This window comes from Podarcis liolepis (assembly GCF_965112155.1).
Source record: "Podarcis liolepis genome assembly, chromosome: 18".
Lineage (NCBI taxonomy): Eukaryota > Metazoa > Chordata > Lepidosauria > Squamata > Lacertidae > Podarcis > Podarcis liolepis.
This window is the reverse complement of record NC_139572.1, coordinates 12,199,860-12,215,060: the sequence shown is the minus strand read 5'-3', so window position 1 is coordinate 12,215,060 and position 15,201 is coordinate 12,199,860. Positions and strand designations below refer to the sequence as shown.

The following is a 15,201-nucleotide window of genomic DNA, read 5'->3' as shown; positions in this document are numbered from 1 at the left end:
CCTTTTCCTCCTGACTGTCCTCCTCTGGGTCCCTCTACCCCCCGGGGCTTCTTCCTTCCGGGATTCTTCTGACGCTGACCCAGACCCTCCTGCCTCCTTGCGCCGGGCTTTAGGACCTGGCTCTCTTTCGGGGCTGCTTACTGCGCCGCCTTCCTCTGCATTTGAACTTGGCGCGCGCGCCCAACCTTCCACTTTCCTCTCAACCGTTTCTTCGCTCCCCGATGGAGGTGTGGCCATCCCCGACTCATGTCCTCCCTCCTGTGGAGGTGTGGCCACTCCTGACTCATGTCCTCCCTCCTGTGGTGAGCTGCCAGCGCTTCCCCCCTGGCTCCCTTCCTCTTCCCTGCTTCCTGGCGGTGACGCTGGTCCCGATTTCCAGCTGCTCCCCCCTGAGTCCTCTCTGGCTCTGTCTTCCTGGGGTGCCCCCCTAGACTCCCCCCTTGCCCTCGCCACTGGTGCTCCTTTCTGTGAATCCTCTGATTCACTGGAAAGACTAGGAGATCTCGGGTCGTCGTCGTCACTCATCTTTTCTTCTGCCTCCTCCCCTTCGCTCTCTGTTTCCTCCCTTGCCCGTGCTTCTGCTCCTAAACCCCTGACATCCATCCCCCCCTCGAAGCCCCCCATTCCCCCCTCCCCTCCTTCCGGTGCTGGAGCTGGGGGCTGCTGTTGCAAAGGGACGAACGTCGGGTATCGGTCGCTTCCCGTGGCAGGCCTCCATCTGAAGTCTCCCGGGTCTTCCTCCCCGCTCTCGTCGACGACAGTCACCTCCGCTTCCATCTCTGTGCCGCCGTGCTCGAAACCAGGGTCGTCCCCGAAAACGTCCATGTCCGTCTCTCCCTCACTTCCTCCCGTCGGTGTTGCTCGTCCTGGGCCTTCCAGCCACCGTCTGCGCCACTGCTCCTCTGGCCTATCGTCCCACCAATACGAGGGTTCTGATGCAGATCCCGAGGGCGACCCCTCCGGGGAACGGACGTCTTGTGTCGGGTCCTCGTCCGAGTCGAACCCCCGGAAAGTGCTGGCCGAAAGTGTGGGCGTGAAAAGCCAGTCGTCAAAATATTCTGCTGGCATAGGTCTATGGGGAAAGAGGGCATGAAACTCGTCTTTGAGGAGAGGTTCGTCCAAGGCGTAGCCCGGCACCCAGCTGTTCGCACTGGCCGGGGTGCCCTCCTTGGCGAGAAAGTATTCTACCCCCTCTTCCCCCCATCTGGAGTCCAAAATCTCAGTGACTTCGTTGATGCGCTCCTTCTGTGCCACTTCCGCGTGCCCCGTTCTGTCTCTGACCGGACTCGGCGCTGTTCCGGGTTCCTGGAACCTGTGCGGTGCCTTGTAGGGAGTGAGCACCGATCTGTGGAATACCGGATGCATTCTGGAACCCTCCGGAAGTGCCAGTCTGAAAGCTACCGGGTTGACCTGCTCTTCGACTTGGTAGGGCCCCAGTTGCTTATGCCCTAGTTTCTTCTTGGCCAACGACCTGGCCGGCACTGCGTGGGCTGCTAACCAAACCCAGTCTCCCACGTGGAGCTCTTCTCCAACCCTTCTGTGCTTGTCTGCTTGTACCTTGTATGCGTGCTTGGCCAGCTCCAGGTGGCGCCTCAGCTGATCGTGGACCTCCTGCAGCTCCGACGCGAACGCATCTGCTGTCTGCGGCTCCCCCTCCCCCATTCTTTCCAGTCCCGGGAAGGTTCTGGGGTGCCTCCCGTTGTTGGCGAAGAACGGCGTGACCCCCGTGGACACGTGCTTCGTGTTGTTGTAGGCGAACTCGGCAAGCGGTAGGTAATCCACCCACGTCGCAGGCTGTTGATTTGCATAACATCTCAGGTACTGCTGCATGATGGCATTGACCCGCTCCGCTTGCCCGTTGGTCTGCGGGTGTCTCGCCGACGCCAGGTTGATCTTGACGTTCAGGAAGCCCATCAGCTTCTGCCAGAAATTCGAGATGAACTGCCGCCCCCGGTCGGACAGAATAGACCGTGGCAGACCGTGAACCTTGAACACGTGGTCTATGAACAGTTTGGCGGTTTGCTCCGCCGTGGCCACCTTCGCACACGGAATGAAATGCGCCATCTTGGAAAACAGGTCCACCACCACCAGCACTGCCGTCTTGCCCCTTGAGCTGGGCAGATCCGTGACAAAGTCCAGAGCCACCCTTTCCCAAGGTTCGACCGGAGTTTGCAGCGGTTCCAACAGTCCGGCCGGCGGTTTGTGCACTGGTTTGGCCCTCTGGCAGGTGTCGCACCTCGCCACGTAGTCTGCGACCTCCCCTCTCATTCCAGGCCACCAGAAATCCCTGGCTACTAATTCCACCGTCTTCTCCTTGCCAAAGTGCCCGGCCGTGGGCGCGTCGTGCAGCTGCTGCAGCACCTTGGCTCGAAGTTCGTCTCCCGGCACGTAGATGGCCCCTTTTCGGATGAGCAATCCATCTCGTAGCCGGAAACCGTCGGCCGCTGCCTTGCCCCTTTGCACCTCTGCCATCTTTGCTTGTGCGAAGGAGTCCTCCTGCAACGCACGTCGCACCGCCTCTAGGTCCACGGTCGCCGCGGCGCACGCCCACACTGCTGGTGCGAAGATGTGCATGGCGGCCGCTGGCGTTGCGTCCTCCAGATACTGTGGCTTACGGGAGAGAGCGTCTGCCATGATGTTGGTGTCCCCCGGGACATACTCTATTCGGAAGTCGAAGTTTGCAAGGAACTCAGCCCAACGTATCTGCCTCTGGTTCAGGAACTGTGCCGTGCGCCAGTGCTCTAGATTCTTGTGGTCCGTGCAAACCTGCACCGTGTGCTTGGCGCCGATCAGAAAGTGCCTCCACGCCTTGAACGCTGCGTGAATGGCCAGCAACTCCCTGTCCCAGATGGTGTAGTTCTGTTCGGACTTGCTGAGCTTCCTGGAGTAAAACGCTCCCGGTCGCCACACCCCCTGCGGGTCTTTCTGCAACAGGACCGCCCCCACGGCTCTGTCCGAGGCGTCTGTCTCCACCCTCATCGGCTTGCTGGGGTTGACATGAAGCAGCTGCTCTTCCGACGCGAAGAGACGCTTGAGTGCCTGAAAGGACTGCTCCGCCTGCGCTGTCCAAACGAACTTCTTCTTCTTGGAGCTAAGCGTGTCAGTGATGGCCGCTGTCTGCATCGCGAAGCCCTTGATAAACTTGCGATAGAAGTTCGCAAAGCCGACAAACCGTTGGACCTCCTTCCGGTTGCGCGGACTCTTCCAATCCAACACCGCTCGAACCTTGGCGCTGTCCATGGCGAGCCCCTTGTCAGACAGCTTGTAGCCCAGAAAATCCACCTCCGGCACGTCAAATTGGCACTTCTCCAGCTTGGCGTAGAGCCTATGTTGCTTTAGCCTGCTCAGCACTTCCTTGACGTGTCCGTCATGCTCCTGCTGCGACTCCGAAAAGATCAGGATGTCATCTAAGAAACAGACGCACGTCTTGTAGAGAAGTCCCGCCAACACGTGATGCATAAACGCTTGAAAAACGTGGGAGCCATTTTGCAATCCAAAAGGCATAACTCTATATTCGTAGGTCCCCAGTGGCGTGAACATGGCTGTCTTCCACTCATCTCCTTCCCGCATGCGAATGAGGTTGTACGCCCCCCGCAGGTCCAACTTGGTGAACACTCTGCCCTTCCGTACCTTTGCGAGGAGGTCGTCAATACGGGGCATGGGGAAGTCCGATGGCCTAGTCAGACTGTTCAAAATCCTGTAATCCACTACCAGTCTTTTCTGGGGCGTGTCCCGCTTCTTAACAAAGAATACGGGACTGCCCCCCACTGCCCTGGACTCCCGGATGAAGCCGCGTTGCAAATTATGGTCAATGAACTCTTTGAGTTCCTGCAGTTCGTCCTCTGACATGGAATACAGTTTCCCTTTAGGCAGCGCCGCCCCCGGCAGCAGGTCAATTTTGCAGTCATATGGTCTGTGAGGGGGTAGCCTGTCTGCCTCCTTCTCGCAGAAAACTTCCAAAAATTCAGCGTACTTGTGTGGAATCGCTTGCAGCGTGCCTAGCAGCAGCTGTGACTCCTCTTCCTCTCCTTCCTGCCTGGGCACGATGCAGTGTTCAGCACAAAAGGAAGAGCCGAAGGTCAGCTGCCTCTGGTACCAAGCCATCGCTGGGCTGTGCTTGTCCAGCCAACTCATGCCCAATACAATGGGCGTGTCAGATAGTCGAGTGACGTTGAAGCTGATGATTTCTCTGTGATTCCCAAGTCGCATCACCATTGGTGGCGTCTGCTTCACCACTTGCCCCCCGAGCAGCTCCCTGCCATCCACCGTGACAACCTGCAGGGGCAGTGTGGCCGGCAGCAACTGCACAGCGTGCCTGTCGACAAAGTCCTGCCCTATAAAGTCCGCATTGCTGCCTGAGTCAATGGTGATTGGCACGTCCATGGTGATTCCATTGGGCAGTTGGAGAGACGCTGTGAGCCTCACTACTGGTTTGGGCGGGAGGGGGTTCACGGGCTGTAAAATCGCTGGGGACTGCGTCACTAACACGTCTGGCTGGGCCCCAGTGCCTCTTCCTCCAGCCAGACAGCCTCGTTTCCCTGCTGTGGTCCTCCTTGCTGTGTTGCTGCAGTCACCATTGCTGAGGCTGCAGTGAGCTTGTGGGGCCTCTGGGGACACTCTTTCGCCATATGCCCTGGCTCCTCACAGACGTAACACTTCCTGTTCCCTCTAGGAGGCTTCGCTTTCACTGCTGCTGGTGCTAGGGCTCTGGTTGCTGACTGAGCCCTTGCACCTCCCACCTCCATAGGTTCGGCTCCTCCTCCTGGCGGAGGTGTGGATTGCGCCCGCGCTGCTTCCCTGGGAAAGAAGGAGGGGCCCCCGGCTGGTTCGCGCCCTCCACGCCCTTCGTCCCTGTTCCACGGACGTCCTTCCAGCCTCACCCCCACTGCCAGTGCCCTCTGAACGACCTCCTGGGTGGTTCGGGGTCTCTCCCCCCTGGCGATCTCATCTTTAATCGAGTTATGCAGCCCCTCCCAAAAGAGGTCTCTTACAGGAGCCGAATCTCTGTCCCATTCCAGGGCACTGACCAAGGCGAAAAAGCGGGCATGGTACTGCCTGACGCTGGCCCTCCCTTGTCTCAGCCCATGCACCTCCTTCCGTGCAAGATCCACGTCAATACTTGATAAAAAACACCCATCCATTGCTTTAATAAAGGCATCTGCATTCTGTAGCGCCGGATCCTTATCTCTCCATAAATTGCGTAGCCATGCTCTCGCATCCCCATGCAGATGGGACATGATGAACCCCACTCTCTCTTGTTCATCTCTAAAGTCTTTATGCAGCAGTTGCAGTGCGCACAGTACGTCGGCTCTAAAGTTGGGATACTGTTGCAGGTTCCCATCGAAGTGAGAGACCAGCCCGCCTGTCCGTCTCGCCAACCCAATGCCCTCCTGCCGGGGTGTCTGCTTTGTCAGCACGTCTAACCTGACCTGGAGATCCCTGCAGGCTGCGGCTGCTTCCTCCTCCCTCTTCCTGGATGCTAGAGCCTCGGCGTTCAGTTGTGCCACCGCGTTTCTGAGTTCCTCTATCTGCTGCTCAGCCGTCATGTCGTCTGCCGTTCGTGAGCTTGCTAGTAGGCACCTGTGTCTCTCCCCTCCTCGAGGCTGTAGATGCCCACAAGTGGAGACGGAGCTTACTGTCAGAGCTGCTTGAAGATCCTAGCTCACAGAGGATCACGCTAGCCAGCGGTCATTAAGTAAAAGTCTTTATTGAATTACAGTTTCCATTCTCACGCTGCTGCGCGCAACTCTACGCCTAGTAGCTAGGTCGGCGAAGCTCCGTCTGAGTCTCCGCCCTGTGTGCACCAACTTAATATCCTAGCCTTGCTCCACCTTTTCCTCCTGACTGTCCTCCTCTGGGTCCCTCTACCCCCCGGGGCTTCTTCCTTCCGGGATTCTTCTGACGCTGACCCAGACCCTCCTGCCTCCTTGCGCCGGGCTTTAGGACCTGGCTCTCTTTCGGGGCTGCTTACTGCGCCGCCTTCCTCTGCATTTGAACTTGGCGCGCGCGCCCAACCTTCCACTTTCCTCTCAACCGTTTCTTCGCTCCCCGATGGAGGTGTGGCCATCCCCGACTCATGTCCTCCCTCCTGTGGAGGTGTGGCCACTCCTGACTCATGTCCTCCCTCCTGTGGTGAGCTGCCAGCGCTTCCCCCCTGGCTCCCTTCCTCTTCCCTGCTTCCTGGCGGTGACGCTGGTCCCGATTTCCAGCTGCTCCCCCCTGAGTCCTCTCTGGCTCTGTCTTCCTGGGGTGCCCCCCTAGACTCCCCCCTTGCCCTCGCCACTGGTGCTCCTTTCTGTGAATCCTCTGATTCACTGGAAAGACTAGGAGATCTCGGGTCGTCGTCGTCACTCATCTTTTCTTCTGCCTCCTCCCCTTCGCTCTCTGTTTCCTCCCTTGCCCGTGCTTCTGCTCCTAAACCCCTGACACCTGAGAACCCAGAGAGACTGCCTCTGGACCTGGAGGTTCTGTGTGGATGTAAGAAGAGCCTGTCTTCTGGATCAGGCCAAAGGAGACCCATCTAGTGCATCCCCCTGCTCTCACAGTTGCCTGTGGAAAACCTCCAAGGGAGATCCCAGCACAGGAGCAGCTCTCCTGTCCTGCGGCCCTCGACATCCCTCTCCTCCTCCTCCTCCATGAATTTGCCCAGTCCGCTTAAAGCCATTGCTGCCTCCTGGGGGAGGGAGTTCCTCATGTGAATTTTGTGCTGCGTCAGGAAGTTCTACCAAGCCAGATTTGGACTCTCATCTTCCCTCCCTCCCCACCACCTTAAAGCTTTGCTTCACACCCCACCTGCTGAAGAGTTATGGAGAGCAACAAATCAGCCTTAACAGAACAACCTGGATCTGCCAGCATGTGGGGGTCGGGGGGGCCCCTCTGGGGCTCCCAGTCACCTGCTCTCCAACTTACCTGAACGGTGCACAGGAAGGTCAGCCAGATGAGGAAGACGGTGGTCAGGGGAGAGGTGCTCCTGCAAGAAAGAGAAGGAAATACAGTGGTGCCTCGCAAGACGAAATTAATTCGTTCCGCAAGTTTTTTCTTCTTGCGAGTTTTTCGTCTTGCGAAGCACGGTTTCCCATAGGAATGCACTGAAAATCAATCAATGCGTTCCTATGGAGACCGTCTGGGGACAGAGGGGAAGCGCCGCGCGCCTTCCCCTCTGTCCCCGGAGATTGCGGGGCTGGCAACGGGGAGAAGCGATCTTCTCCCCGCCGCCCCTTGCTTCAAAAGAGGTCCGGGGACAGCGGGGAAGATGCGCTGCGCTTCCCCGCTATCCCCAGAGCTTGCGGGGCAAGCTTCGTTTTGCGAAGCAAGCCCATAGGGAAATGTGTCTTGCGAAGCGGCTAAGAAAACGAAAAACTCCTTCGTCTAGCGAGTTTTTCGTCTTCCGAGGCGTTCGTCTTGCAGGGCACCACTGTACTCTCACGAGGGCCTATTGCCAGCTTCATTAATGGCTGATCCTGAAATGTTGGATCCCCTCCAAACTGGTGCCAATGTTTTGTGCTAGTTTTGTGCCGTGAACCCCTCATTTTGTGCCACCGCCCCAGCTGAGTAATTGACACTCAAAGCAGAGAGGGAGGTAGGAATACCCCAAAACCCAACATTGTCTGATTGAAGCTTCTATGGTCCAGAAATCAGGGGAAGGAGTGAGACAGACAGACAGACGGATGGACAGGTCAAGTTGGTGGCCATTGCTACCGCTTGTGGCAGGGAGTTCCACAATTTAACGAAAAAGTCTTCCTTTTCTCTGTCCCAAATCTTCCAACCCTCAGCTCTGTTGGATGTCCACGATTTCTAGCAGGAGGAGAGAGAGAGGAAAACTTTCCTCCTGCCACTCTCCCCATTCCAGGCATCATTTTATAACCTCCTACCCGGTCACATCTGCCTCATTTTTTCTTGAAACTCAAAGTCTCAAACCCTTCAGCCTTTCTTCATTGGCTTAACTGCAGCCTCAGTTTGCAGAGGGTCCCCCCATGGCCAGGGGACCTCTGAGCATGTGCAGAGGGCCTTTCCCCTTATGGTTCCCCCCCCCCCAAATCAGTCCCCTGGGCATGGAGAGGAGAGCTCCAAGCTGCCTGTTCTGGACACCACCTGACGCTGCCAGATTTATTTATTCTGACATTTCGATCCTGTGGGTGGATGAGAGGGTGAGAGGCAGCAGCGATAAGGGGCTCACGTGCCCTGGAAAAAGAATAGGGGGGGAGAGAGGGAGGGGTCCCCTCGGAGGGTGTCAGTTGCATTCAGGGCCTACAGAAAATAATGCAGAAGAGAGGAAATGGGGGGGGGGGGAGAGAGAGAGAGACAGAGAGAGAGAGTTTTCCTCCCTCTCTCTAAACACTACACTGCCTGGGCAGCCAACAAATGTGGAAGATTCGGGCAGAGAAAAGGAAGGATTTCTCGGTTGAAGTGTGAAACTCCCTCCCACAGGAGGCAGCAGTGACCACCGGCCTGGACAGCTTTAAAAGAGGGAGGAAAGGGCTATGGATTTCTACTCGCCAGGATGGCTTTGCTCTGCCTCAACAGATGGAGGCAGTGATGCTTCTGAATCTCAGTTGCTGGAACCCCCAGGAGGGGAGATGGTTGCTCTTGCACTCAGCTCCTGCTTGTGGGTGTCCCAGAAGAGGTCTCTAGTTGGCCACTGTGAGACAGGATGCTGGGCAAGACAGGGGGGGTGGCTTTGGCCTGATCCAGCAGCCAGGGCCTTTGTATGCCCTCATGGAACCTCCAGGCTCTGAGGCAGTCTATCTGGATCCCTAGTTTCTTAGGGGTATTTGGAGCCCGTGAGAGGAGGATGCTGGGCTGGGTGGGCCCCCTTGGGCCTGATCCAGCAGCCAGGCTCCCCTTATGTTCTCAATCAAAGTGGGAAAAAGAAAACCCAGACTCTCCGGAGACAAGGGAGAATCAAGGACACAGGCGGGCAGAACGCCAGGGGTTCCCCCGCCCACCCTGCATGAGCCGTGAGTCACCCAGAGCCATATGTGGGAGTAGAATCATAGAATCGCAGAATCATAGAGTTGGTAGGGAGCCCCAGCAATCATCCAGCCCAACCCCCTGCAATGCAGGAATCTCAGCTAAAGCATCCAGGACAGATGGCCATCCGACCTCTGCTTAAAATCTCCAAGGAAGGAGAGTCCCCAACCCCAAGGAGAACTGTTCCACTGTCAGACAGCTCTTAGTGACATGAAAGTTTTTCCTGATGTTGAGACGGAATCTCCTTTCTTGCAACTTGAAACCATTGATTCGAAAAATAATTATTGACATTGATTCAGGACTGGAAACCTCTTATGGACTTTTTGCATGAAAGAGAAAATGAACCTGCAATATTGTGACTTAAAGGTTCTAAAAATACTGATTATAGGAGATAGGAAGCTTGGATGTTAAGGAGTGAATACTGCACAGTGGTACCTCAGGTTAAGAACTTAATTCGTTCTGGAGGTCTATTATTAACCTGAAACTGTTCTTAACCTGAGGTACCACTTTAGCTAATGGGACCTCCCGCTGCTGCTGCGCCGCCAGAGCACAATTTCTGTTCTCATCCTGAAGCAAAGTTCTTAACCTGAGGTACTATTTCTGGGTTAGCAGAGTCTGTAACCTGAAGCGTCTGTAACCTGAAGCGTCTGTAACCAGAGGTACCACTATACTATGCTTAGGTGCAGGACAAAAAACTGGAAGTCTTTATCTTTCTTTATTTCCCCCTCTTCTTTCTCTCCTCTTTTTTAAAAAAAGTCTCTCTGGATTGGTTCTTTTTTAGATAAAGTATGTAATGTATTACATACTTAGAGTCCCATGGACTGCAAGAAGAACAAACCTCTCCATTCTGAAGGAAATCAGCCCCTTAGTGCAGATCCTGAAGCTGAGGCTCCAAGACTTTGGCCACCTCATGAGAAGAGAAGACTCCCTGGAAAAGACCCTGATGTTGGGAAAGATGGAGGGCACAAGGAGAAGGGGACGACAGAGGACAAGATGGTTGGACAGTGTTCTTGAAGCTACCAGCATGAGTTTGACCAAACTGTGGGAGGCAGTGGAAGACAGGGGTGCCTGGCGTGCTCTGGTCCAGGGGGTCAGAAAGAGTTGGACACGACTAAACGACTAAACAACAATAAAAACACATAATGTATTCTAAAAAGATATTTTGTGATGGGTATGGTTTTTTGCATATTTTTAGACAAGTATCAACAAAAGTACTATTAAAGAAAAAACAATTAAAAAGGAGGTGCTGGGACTGGGCCACCAGTTCCTGGAATGGCTCCCTGCAAGTTGAGCCATGCTATCATTCCCCTGGTATGAACAAAGCAGGAGGAGTGGATATCAAAGCCGTGGTCCCCTTCCTGCTGAGGACAGAAGCCCCCTGCCCTGCCTCACATCCCTTCCTATGCAGGGCAGACCGAGCGCTTGCTGAGATGCTCCCCTTCTTTCCAGGCCTTCAGGGCAGGAGCAATTCTTGGGTTGGGATAGATGACCCTTGGATCCCTTCCAACACTACATTTATTTGATTCTACAGGGCAGGGACAGGCGCTCCCTTTCTGAGCACCTGGAGCTGCCAGACGGCACTTAAGGCTGCCTGACGCTTGCATGCCTCAAAAACGCCGGAGGCAGCAAACAGGGGTGGGGAAACATAAACAAGATTTAAGGGGCATCACATGAAGTTCTGCTGCAGCAGGAGCGAAGCCAGACTCGCTTCCCATTCTCCTGCCTAAGCCTGGGGGGAGCAGCAGCTCTGCTGGAGCCAGCAAAGCTCAGCTTTGGCCCTCTGAGCATTCACAGAGTGACTTTTCCTCAGCCTATTCTCCAATGTCTGATAGGCCTACATGGCCCTAACAGCCACCCAGCCACTAGGCCTCCTTCTCTCTTAAATTGAGAAAGTGCAGCTCACAGGAACTCCCTGGGCATGGAATCATAGAAGCATAGATTTGGAAAAGACCCCAAGGGTCATCAAGTCCAGCCCCCTGCAATGCAGGAATCTCAGCTCAAGCCTCCATCACAGAGGGAGGGTCATTCAACCTCTGCTTTAAAAGCTCCAAGGATGAAGAGTCCACCACCTCCCAAGGAAGACCGTTCCACTCTTTAATAGCTCTTACTTTCAGAAAGTTCTTCCTGTTGTTTAGTCAGAATCTCCTTTCTTGTCACTTGAAGCCATGGGTTCGAGTCCTGCCCTCCAGAGCAGGAGGAAACAACCTTGTTCCTTCTTCCAGTGGCAGCCCTTGAGATATTTGAAGATGGCTCTCCTATCTCCTCTCAGTCTCCTCTTTCCGAGACTAAACTCCTTCAACCGTTCCTCATCACACTTGGTTTCCAGACCCTTGATCACCCTCTTCTGCACACCTTCCAGCTTGTCAATACCCTCAGGGTCCCATCCAACTCTATGATTCTATGATTCTGTTAGGGCTGAAAATCCAGCACAGAAGTCCAGAATCCTAACGGGGTGGGGGTGGGGGGGTGAGGTGGAGGGTGTCCAGTTGTCTTTGTTTGCCTGTAAGCAGCTTAGGAACAGGGGAAAATGCAAGTACCGTAAATAACGTCAATGAGAAGTCAGAGAACAGGGCAGCCTGCAAAACACTGAGCTGGCTGAAGCTCTGTATTGTCTACACTGGCCGGCAGCCAGCAGCGGCTCTCCAAGGTTTCAGGCTCAGGGGTCTCTCCTAACTGGAGAGGCCAGCGGGGATTAAACTAGGGACCCGCAGGAGAGGTTGAAGTCAGGCACCCAAGGGAGATCCCTAAAACGTCGCCCCCCAAAAGTCTGGGGAGATACATGCGTTGGCGCTTGCGATGGCCTCGATGTGCCTTTTCCACCCCACAACTCCGGGAACGGCAGCCTGTCTGCGACCCCCCCCCCTCCCCACAGCACCTTAGCCGAGCCATTCCGGCCCGAGCCTCAGTTTCCCCCATCTCCAGCGCGCCCCGCCGATTAGCCCCACTCACCCGGCGCCGTCGGCAGCGGCGCGCTCCTGGCCCGCGGGCCTCCCCAGCCCGCCCGCGGCCGCGGCTCCTCTTCTCCCCGCCCGCCTGGCGGCGCCGCTGCGTCCCGGGGCCTTTGTGGAAAGGGGGCGCCCGGGCGCGCCCGAGGGCCAGGCGGCGGGAGCGAGCGGGTCCCCCGCGCCGAGACGCATCCTTCCCGCGCTGCCTCGTCGGCTGCTCGCGAGCGGGGCCCGGCGGGGCTTGGACGGCGTCCCGGGGAGGGAGGCGGAGGAGGAGAGAGGGAGCGAGGGAAGGAGCGGGACCCGCCGTCCTCGGGTTCCTGAACATGTCAAATTCCCCCTCCAGCAACGGGGATCTTTTTACGCAGGCAAGACGGGGGCGGAATGGAGGGCTCGGAGCCCTGTTAACGGGGCGGAACCCATTTCAAGAGCGGGGCGCGCGACACCCCTCCAATCTTGCCCCTTTTTCTTGGAGGCGCAAACTTTGATTAGGGTCGCAAAGGGTGAATTTCTAGGGGGCGAGAGAGAGGATTAATATTAACCCCCTCGGTCTCCGGCCTCATTTTCCAGGCCGCCTGCCAAACCGCGGCGGGGAGGGCCAGGCTATAAATAAAGGCGCACTCTTGGGGGGGGGGAGGTGTCCAAAAAGCAGAGAAGGGGGGCGGGTAATGGAGGGGCAGGGCGGTGGGAAGTCGGGGGTCCCTCCACGACACACACACACACAAACTGGGGTGTCTCCCATGGCAGCGTGGCATAGTGGTTAGAGCGTCGAGCTGGGAGAGACCAGAGTTCAAATCCCCATTCGGTCATGAAGCTCACTTGGTGTGACCTCGGGGCCAGTCCCTGCCTAGCCTACTTCGCAGGGTTGTTGTGGAGGTTAAATGAGGAGTCGGGGGAACCATGTGAGCTACCTGGAGCTCCTTGGAGAAAAAGGGGAGATCTAATTGTAACAAAAATGAGTCAAATTATTATTATTATTATTATTATTATTATTATTATTATTATTATTATTATTATTATTGCTTTATGCATGGCATATCTAATCAATATTATAATAGCAATCAAAAGAACCATTAAAGTTAGAAGATAATGAGAAGATAATGACTTGAGTAAAAAATGGGTTTTGTATCATTCTGCCCCACCTACGGGGCACTTAGATACATTGGATGGGGCACTTTGTTACAAAGCATAAATTGTATTTGCAAAAATTTAATGGAAAAAAACACATTTTTTATTGTGAGATAGCATAATCAGCCTTACAATTTGTTCCTTAAAATCTAAATTACGTATCAAAACTAACAGTGTTTCACACATATCATAGACTTTATGGCAGGTTTTCTTAACAAAACATCAAAACTTATATTAATCTTTTCTCAAACACCTATGTATTAAAAAAAAACAATTTTGGAAAAACTTTAAAAAGTATAAGAACTCACATTAGGTAGTCAAAAAATAGTAATTTAAACAAAATGCTTATAAAAAATAAGATAATTACTTAACGTTTAGCGTCTATTGCACATTATATCCATTGAAGTCAATAGAAAAAGTATGAAGAGATGGTGTTCGAGATGTGCCCTTTGAGAAATTTGGTTTTGGCAACTGCAAAACAACATCCTTGAAATCAACGCATGCCTTATTTTCTACAATGGGGAAGACAAACATACAAAATCCTGTTACAGGTAGGTAGCCATGTTGGTCTGCCGTAGTCAAAACAAAATAAAAAAATTCCTTCCAGTAGCACCTTAAAAAGGTAAAGGTACCCCTGACCATTAGGTCCAGTGGTGGCCGACTCTGGGGTTGCGGCGCTCATCTCGCTTTACTGGCTGAGGGAGCCGGCGTACAGCTTCTGGGTCGTGGCCAGCAGGACTAAGTCGCTTCTGGCGAACCACAGCAGCGCACAGAAACACCGTTTACCTTCCCGCCAGAGCGGTACCTATTTATCTACTTGCACTTTGACATGCTTTCGAACTGCTAGGTTGGCAGGAGCAGGGACCGAGCAACGGGAGCTCACCCTGTCGCGGGGATTCGAACCGCCAACCTTCTGATCAGCAAGTCCTAGGCTCTGTGGTTTAACCCACAGCGCCACCCATGCCCCACCACAAAGTGTGCATGTACACGAAAGCTCATACCAATAACAAACTTAGCTGGTCTCTAAGATGCTACTGGAAGGATTTTTTTTATTTTCTTTCGAATACTGTACAAGATCCTGATTCCCCCCCCTGAGATATGACACTTAATTATTGGTCATATTATATTTAGAAACAACAGTTTTTTTCTTTTCAGATTTAATGAGTAGGAAAGCTCCAGCATTTATATTTTCAGGATTGGGAACATCAAAATTTACACTAGCAGGGCACTTTTATACATATCAATGTGCCCTGTGTCTTAGTGTATCAAAGTACCCCAACGGACATTTTCAAAAAACTAGAAATTATTAATAAAACCACTGAACTTATTTAAAAACCATGTGTAATCCTGATTACTGAGTGGAATAACTTACCTTTGGTATTTTTAAATCTTAACTAAACGACGTAAAAGAACGTTGGAGCACTTTTACATTTCACGTAACTTTTTAGTTGGCTGCGCTAAAAGCACACCTCTCGTCAAACGCCAACAGTTAACTGGTTGTACTCATACATGTATAGACATGTTTTAGTGATGTAACGACACAAATAACATTTCTCGAAATTGAAATATTGTTGGTGTATCAATGTGCCCCGCCTCCACCCTGTTTATTAATTAATTGCCAGCCCTTCTCCCTAAAGTCCCAGGATGGGTTGCAACTATCAGAGCGCCATGTTTGTAAAACGTTTATTCAAGTTTATTATTAATTATTGTTAGGTGCTACCTTTCTTGTCTTCCAAGGCTCTCAAGGTGTACCTGGCTCTCCTCCCTCACAACAACCCTGTACGGTAGGCTAGGCTAGGCTAAGCGATGAGGACTGACTCCAAGGTCACCCCAGGAGCTTCAGGGCTGAGTGGGAATTCGAACCCTGCTCTCTCTCAGGTCCTAGGCCAGGCCAGGCCACTAACTACTAGGCCACACCGGCAACTGACAATCACAGAAAGAAGGCGGGTCCTAAAATACACCTCTCAGGTGCACGCGAACCCCCCTCCCCTCCGAGGCGAACTTCTGGCGGAGGTTTGGGCGCAGATCCACTCCGTACATTTAAAGCATAGGACGTCTCCCCCCCCCTCCCCGCTCCCAAAGAATCCTGGGACCCGTAGTTTGCTAAGGACACTAGGAACTTTAGTTCTGCAAGGGGTGGGGGGAACTACAACTCCCG

The 15,201-nt window shown here is 53.8% G+C and overlaps 1 protein-coding gene across 9 annotated transcripts in view; it reads right to left on the bottom strand.

Moving 5' to 3' along the window:
• Window positions 1–14,883, bottom strand: part of ADAMTSL5 (ADAMTS like 5) — a 30,991-nt gene extending 16,108 nt beyond the window's left edge. For 2 of the 9 annotated variants that reach the window (XM_083483902.1, XM_083483903.1), the window contains exons 1-2: window positions 11,920–12,122; window positions 6,910–6,970 (exon numbers count right to left, since the gene is read on the bottom strand). In XM_083483902.1, coding sequence (XP_083340028.1) covers window positions 6,910–6,970; window positions 11,920–12,107 — 249 coding nt within the window. In that variant the 5' untranslated portion in view covers window positions 12,108–12,122. Of the gene's footprint in view, window positions 1–6,909; window positions 6,972–9,808; window positions 9,822–11,078; window positions 12,496–14,763 lie in introns of those variants that run through there. The other 7 variants (XM_083483910.1, XM_083483908.1, XM_083483905.1 and 4 more) reach the window with 7 other exon arrangements.
• Window positions 14,884–15,201: the final 318 nt, after the last annotated feature.